The sequence below is a fragment of the Falco biarmicus genome, chromosome 17 (assembly GCF_023638135.1).
Source record: "Falco biarmicus isolate bFalBia1 chromosome 17, bFalBia1.pri, whole genome shotgun sequence".
Taxonomy (NCBI): domain Eukaryota; kingdom Metazoa; phylum Chordata; class Aves; order Falconiformes; family Falconidae; genus Falco; species Falco biarmicus.
In genome coordinates this window covers 3595529-3602350 of record NC_079304.1, presented here as the reverse complement: position 1 = coordinate 3602350, position 6822 = coordinate 3595529, and the positions used below count along the sequence as shown (strand labels likewise).

The 6822-nt window shown below is 67.3% G+C and overlaps 1 protein-coding gene across 1 annotated transcript; it reads right to left on the bottom strand.

The window, feature by feature from the left end:
• Positions 1–1487: 1487 nt before the first annotated feature.
• P3H4 (prolyl 3-hydroxylase family member 4 (inactive)) lies at positions 1488–5737 on the bottom strand. Its single transcript, XM_056362770.1, has 8 exons — positions 5230–5737; positions 3684–3833; positions 3246–3417; positions 3038–3166; positions 2785–2930; positions 2615–2698; positions 2302–2443; positions 1488–2212 (listed from the first exon to the last, which is right to left on the bottom strand). Exons 1-8 carry the CDS (start codon positions 5698–5700, stop codon positions 2199–2201), a joined length of 1308 nt encoding a protein of 435 aa, XP_056218745.1. The 5' UTR covers positions 5701–5737; the 3' UTR covers positions 1488–2198.
• Between the last annotated feature and the right edge of the window lie 1085 nt (positions 5738–6822).

Sequence of the window (6822 nt, the reverse complement as noted above, 5' to 3'; positions counted from 1 at the left end):
AGCATGGCACAGCACAGCACGGCACAGCATGGCACAGCACAGCACAGCTGAGGTTTTTATGGCTAAAAAACTCATTTATGTTCCTTGTTGGTCAAGGTCATGGGAGGTGGGGAAGCACAGCGCTGCCTTCGCGCTGTTCACCCCGGAGCCCTGCGCCTTGCCCCCCTGCATCCCACCCCGTATCCCTGCTCCTGCCCCCCCATCCCAGCTCCGCCTGCCGCAGGGGACAGTGGCCATACGCGCCGCTGCCGGGGTCCAGCCTGGGGGGCCCGGGGGGCACCAGCCCCAGTCGGCCCCTCTGCACTGGGTGGGAGCAGGGAGAGGAGCCCGGGCAGCCCGGCTGGAATGGTGGGGACAAGGAGCCCTGTCCCCCAGCGTGAATTTGGGGTGGCAAGGGGACGCCATGGCCAGCGCATCAGAGCAGGGTGGAGGCCCCATGGGCGCCCGCCCCCGGGCCACAACGCCAGCTGAGCGCTCCCCCCGATCTGGGCTGCCGCTCCCCTCGCCGGGGTGGCCGTGACCCACCGGTGCCAAACCCCGCTCCTCCCGAGGGACACGGCAGCCCTGCCCTGCACAGGGGTGCAATGGGCTGCTCCCCGACTTAGCGCTGCCCCGAGCCCTGCCCGTGGGTCTGGGGGCTCAGCCCTGTCCCCCACCGCCGTGTCCAGCCCCACACAGGGATGGCAGAGCTGGGAGAGCCCTGGTACATGGGAGCTGCAGGGCAGGGCAGGGTGGGTGCTGGCAGCCTCCCCGCCGCCCCCTTCCTTCCCTTCCCTTCCCTCCCCCGCGGCCAACGCCATGATTCAGCCTCTCGGTTTCAGTCCTGGCAGCCAACTTCGACGGGGAGCAGGAACGCGGCAGGGAGGAGCGAGGCGGCCACATGCTGCCCGACGCCCCGGCAGGCACGGGCTTGTCGTCAGCGACAGCGGCCTCCGAAACGGGCTCTGGAATGCCCTGATGCAGGCGGGAGGGGGCTCATCCCACCCTGCTGCGCTGGACCAGCATCGGGGGATGCAGGCTGCACCCTGCGGACCAGCAGCACCCCCCCCCAGGACCAGTGTTGGGGTGATGCACCCCCCTAAAGCAACCAGCAGGTGATGGAGGTGGGTGCAGCCTGCTGCCCCCCCCGCTGCAACCCCCCCTGCCACCTGGCAGCCTCCCCTGCACAACAGGGGGGTCACACATCCCCATAAGGGGCACCCCCTTAGGGACCCCCACAACTCCACAGAGCCTGGCTGCTCTCATGGCCTCCAAAGTGCCCCAGTCCCACAAGCCCCCCTCCAGCCCCCCTGTGGGGTCTCCCCATTTTATGGAGGTATCCAGCCCCACAACCCATCCCTCCGTGTCCCACAACAGGGCCTCTTTCACCCCAAGCACCCAGCTCCTGTGGCAGCCGCGCACCCCCACCCTAGGGAGCCCCGAGGCAGAGGCAGCCATGAAAAGACCAGTCCAGATTTTATTAAAAGTTCAGCACCAGTAAATATTAAAAAAAAAAAAAAAAAAAAAAAAAGCGACTGTGCAAGTCAGGAAGTATTAAATTAACGGAGCTTAAGGCTACAGAGGGCTGGCGTGGCAAAAACTCAAGGCACACGCAGGGCACGGGTGACGCAGCCTCGCCAGGTGGCATGGGGACACCAGCACACTGGGACACAGGGCCGGGGACCCCTGAGGGACCCCAGGCTCTGGCAGGTGGGCTGGGGGGCTGGAGGCACCAGGGTAGAAGCCCCCAGGAGGGGCAGGACCAGCACACACCCTGCTCCAGCGGCACCGTGCATTGCTCCCAGAGCAGGGGCAGCCCCCCAAACCTCTCGAGACAACACGGGCCCGATCCTGGCGCGCTGTCCACAGGTCCTGGGGAGGAGCTGAGGGACACAGTAAACCCCGGTGCTGCGGGGCACTGCCGCTGGCTCCTGAGGACACTGGGGACAGGGGTGGCGGCAGGGAGGGGGTCCCGGGCAGGCAGGGAGGTTCGGCAGTGCTGGTGCTCCACCGACGGGAATCGGGCTGCGCTCAGGGCAGCAGATGTCCAGACGGCAAAGGCAGCCCTGCCGCAGGGCACCGGGCAGGATCAGCCCTTCCCCGCCATCCCAAGTTTCTGTGCGGCAGCTGGCAGGAGCCTGAAGCCCGGCATCCCCAGGATGGCATCGCAGGGCCACTGCTGTCCAGCTCTGTCGGGGCCAGGCGCCCCTTCGCCTGGCTCATCGCAGGGTCTCTGCAAACAAGGAGGGCTCGGTGGCACCGGGACAGGGGCAGCAGCCACCCTCCACCCCGCGGCACAGCCCCCGGCCCTGGCGTCAGCACCTTGGTCAGCTTTGTCCCCCTTTGTCTTGGGCTCCTGCCACCACTCCGCGAAGAAGCCCTCCTCGTAGTCACCTTCGCCCTCAAACTCGCCGTCGGAGGGCAGGTCCTGTGCCTCCAGCCCCTCGCCACTGTCCACCTCCATCTGCAGCAAGGGACCGGCAGGAGGAGGCGGTGGGGCTTGGCAGCCCCGTTCGCAGCCTCTTCTCAGGGCTGGTTTGGGGGTCAGACCCACTGCCCAAGGAAGGGCCCTGCCCCGGGGTACCCACAGCACCCACCACACCCCCAAAAGCACCCAGCTGCACCCTGCGTTTACCTCGTCGTCAGCCTGCAGGTATTCCTTGGCGAAGTCCAGCATCTTCTTCTGGGCGACCATCTGGTTGTGGTACCGCACAGCTTCCTGGCAATGGGGAGGGAGCGGGGGCTATGTCAGCCCCTCCACCATCAGCAGAGTCAGGGGATGGGGGGGCTTGGGGGGCGCCTCACCGGCCGGGGCTCAAAATCCTCCTCCTGCAGGCGCCAGCGCTTGCGATGGAAGCGGTAGTAGACCAGGTTCTGCTGCATCACGGCGTCATCCGGGTCGAAGAGCATGTAGCTGGAGACACTGCGCACCGCATCCCGCACGTCGTTCACTGCGGGGAGCAGCACTGGGTGATGGGGGGGGTAACACCCCACCCAGGGTTCCACAACACCCCACGGTGGCCTGGGGACACAGTCCCCTGCTCCCGCTGGCACTCACGCTTGTAGTAGGCGAATTGCAGGTAGTGGTACATGGTGGCCACAAACTTCTCCACAAAGTAGCCACCCACGTTGGGGGTGAGCTCGGTCTCGCAGTCCACTTTGCACTGCAGCACGCTCACGAAGTGGTCTGGGGGGAGGTGTCAGGCATTGTGCCCACTGGCCCCCAGCCCCCCCGCCATAAGCCTGCTGGCCCCCCGCCCGGTCACCTGCGATGGCGGGGTAGAAGTCCTTGAATTCCTGCAGCTCGTAGGCACCCTCGCAGCTGGCCAGGCAGTCCTCGTATGCCTTGTAGTACTCGGTCAGTGCCTGCTCCATGTCAGCCGCACTGCTCCGGAAATCCCCGTTGTTGTACAGCTTCACCGACCGCACGAATATCGGCTGCCGGGGACCAAGCGGGTGCCGCTCACCTCCTCGCCAGGCACCGCAGCCTGGCTCTGCCCGACAGCAGCACCGACCTGCCCCACTCTCCCCAAGACGGCTCCGTCCCCAGCACAGATCCCACAGAGATGCTTTTTTGAGGGCAGGACATGAGCGACCAGGGCTCAGCAATGAAGAGCCGCTTCCCTCAGGGTTTGGCAGGACCAGGCTGTGGCAGTCAGGTACACACCAAGCCCCAGGGACCCATTCTCCCACCCCCTCCTCACCTCATAGGGCCGAGCCTCCAGGTCGACCAGGTATTCATCCACGTCCAGCATCGTCCTGTAATAGTTCAGGTACTTCAAGGTCATCTCGTGCTTGGGGTTCTTCTGCAGGAAGGTGTGGGCAGCGGACACCGCTTTCTCGATCTTATTTGACTGGAAGGGAGGAAGAGTTGGTGCAGCAGCCTGCCACAGGGCAGCCGGGGCCAATGCTGCGGCTGCAGGGGGCTCAGCACCCAGCCAGACCCCAGGGCTGCAGGGCGGAAGGCTGGTTCTCAGCAGGGAACAGCCCAGCACCCCCAGCGCCAGCCCCAAGCCCAACCATCCACTGGCACCAATGGACAGACAGGAGCCGGGAACACAGATGACACCAGTAAATCCAGCCACACCGACCTCCCGCTCCGTGCCCGTGGTGGGCACGGGGACAGCGTGGCCCCTCACGGACCCCCGCAGCCAGCCAGGAGAGCTCCACATGGTGTGTGTCAGATCCATACATCTGCTCTTCTTGGGCGCTGCCATGAGCCCAGCGAGCTGCCCCTGCTCCCCCCGCTGCTTTATGAGCTCTCGGGTTGCAACTTCAGGGGAGCAATATGGGGGGGTTGTTGAACAAACCGCCCATGAAATGGGTCGTGGCCAGAGCAAGAGGAAAAGGCATTAAGGATCTAGGCCAGGCTGTTCCTTGCCACTGCCAGGTGAGCGGGGCAGCAGCACTAAGCACTAAAGCAGCATCCGCGCTGGCAGCCGACCAGCAGCACAGCTCGGGACCCCGACCAGCACCGGTGCCTGAGGAGGGGGTGTCCCCTGCCAGAGTCGCTCTGGCCCAAGGAGGGTCGCCCCGAGGTGATGCCTTACGAAACCTCCCTCCACGTCTGCACCGTGGGGCCGAGGAAGCGCTTCTCCCTGATGGAGCATCCAGACACATGTCCCACAGCAATCACAGTGGCACTGGATCCCCCAGTGTGGGCCCCTTGGCTGGGGCAGCCCCTGCGTCCCCCTCCCCAGACAACGCTCTGCCTGGCCAGGGGGATGTTGGGGGAACAGGGCAACACAAGGTGGGGTGGGGGGACACAACCACAGGGGACCCCAGTCTCGGGTGCACCCCTCACATCCTGCCTGATGCATCCCAGATGATGCTGACGTGCCACGGCGCAGGGGCAGGATGGAGGAGAGGGGCGGTGGGTGCCAGATGGGGAGTGCAGCAAGGGGCGTGCAGGACAGGAAAGCACGTGACAGTCGCAGGGTACAGGGCAGAGGAAAGCGGGGTTCAGGGGATGCGGATCAGGGGGTGCAGGCTGGTGGCGTAGGGTGGGGGCACAGGATGGGGATGCAGGATGAGGGGTACAGGATGGGGGTGCTGAGGAGGAGGTGTACGGCAAGCGGCAGAGGATGAGGGGTGCAGGATGGGGCATGGGATGGAGGGTGTGCCCGATGGGGGGGCAGAGCGGGGGGGGGGGGGCGCAGGTCAGAACGACGCAGGATGGAGGCACAGGACGCCCCCCCACTCCCCACCCCCTGCCACCAGCCCCCTTGCGCAGCATTTGCGCAGCCTCACCTTGAAGAGCGCGTAGTGCAGGTACTGGTAGGGCAGGCGGCGCTGGAAGTCGCGCAGCGTCTGCGCCGGGGGGTAGCGCAGCTGGAAGACGGGCAGGTCGCGCTTGCAGGCGCGCAGGCAGCCGGCGCGGCGCAGCAGCCGCTCGAAGAGCTGCATCTCCCGCTCCCACTCCCACGCCGCGGGGTCCCCATCGGCGAGGGGCTCTTCCGCGGGGGCCCCCTCCGCGGGCGCGGCGCAGCGGCGGTGGCAGTGCGCTTCGCTGTCGCGCAGCAGGCGGTGGAGGCGCAGACTGGCCTCCAGCTCCCGGGCGCTCTCCGCCCACTGCGCCCCCGCGTACTGCGCCAGCGCCCGCGCGTAGGCGCGCTGCAGCGGCTCCAGCGCGGCCGCGGGGAACCCGCGCACGCTGTACTCCTCGTACTGCGCCGCGCACAGCCCCGCCGCCAGCAGCAGCGCCAGCGCCGCGCCGCCCATCCCCGCCGCCGCCGCGCACTGCCCGCGCAGTGCCGCGCAGCCCTCCGCGCAGGGGGCGGGCGGCGGGGAAGGGGCGGTGCGCGGCGGGCGCGCAGGGTCTTAGTGCGGCTCTGCGCGGCTGGCGCAGCGCCCGCGGGGTGCAGCTCGGGGGGCGGGGCTGCGCCCCCCGCGGGGTGAGGCGTGGGGGTTGCGCGGGTGCTGCGCGCTCCCCGGGTGGGCTCGGTGCCCCGCGCTGCCGGGGGTGCGCGGGGGCTGCAGGTCCGCGGGGGTGCGCCCGGCGCTGCACGGGGGGTGCTGGCGTGTGCCCTGGGCTGCGGCCCCGGGGTGCGCTGGGGACCCCCCTGCGCTGCCCCCGGGTCCCCCAGCCCGGCTGGGGCTGCTGCCGGCTGGTGCCAAAGCGGAGGCCACACGCTCTGTGCCGTGCCAGCTCCCGGGGCTGTGCCGTGCCAGATCCCATGGTTGCACTGCGCCAGCTCCTGGGGCTGCACCGTGCCAGATCCCGGGACTGTGCCGTGCCAGATCCCAGGGCTGCACCGTGCCAGGCCTCGGCACGGCCACACTGGCCCCAGCCCAAGCCCAGCGCTTTGTTGCCGGCTGGACAGTGGCACTGAGGGATGTCGCAGCGCGGGGCAGGAGCCAGGACACTGCCGAGGTTTCATCCTGCGGAGCAGAGGCTGTTAGCAGTGCTCAGCACCTCCCTGCAAACGGGCAGCTCAACAGCACGCTGGCTGGGGTGCCGTTGCCCACAGAGTCAGGCTCTGACCCCCATGTGCTATGGGGAGCCCCCCGAGTCCCCCCTGGCTGCTCCAGGCGGTGCTGAGGTTGCTCAGCCGGGGTCCGGGCTCCAGGGACCCCACAGCGTTTTGCTGGAGCTGTTGCTTTCACCAGTAGCACCGTGCTCGGAGGAGCCGGGTTCCAGTTTGGATTCACGGCCTGTCGTATTTCCTACTCAGGATGTGCTGGGATGTGCCTGTCCCTCACTGGTGGGTCTGGGGGAGCGGGGATATGTGGGCAACGTGTGCATTTGACCCTACTCCTATCCGGGAAAGACCGTTAGAAGGATAATTTTGCATTTTTTTTTCATCGCCATTCAGCAAGAGATCTGTCAGCAGCAGAGGGAAG

Coding starts and splice junctions, on each gene's coding strand:
- P3H4 (XM_056362770.1), bottom strand. CDS start 5,700: ATGGGCGGCGCGGCGCTGGCGCTGCTGCTGGCGGCGGGGCTGTGCGCG. Junction 3,834..5,229: donor TGCACTACGCGCTCTTCAAG/GTGAGGCTGCGC, acceptor CCTCCCTTCCAG/TCAAATAAGATCGAGAAAGC. Junction 2,931..3,037: donor GCAATTCGCCTACTACAAGC/GTGAGTGCCAGC, acceptor TGCTCCCCGCAG/TGAACGACGTGCGGGATGCG.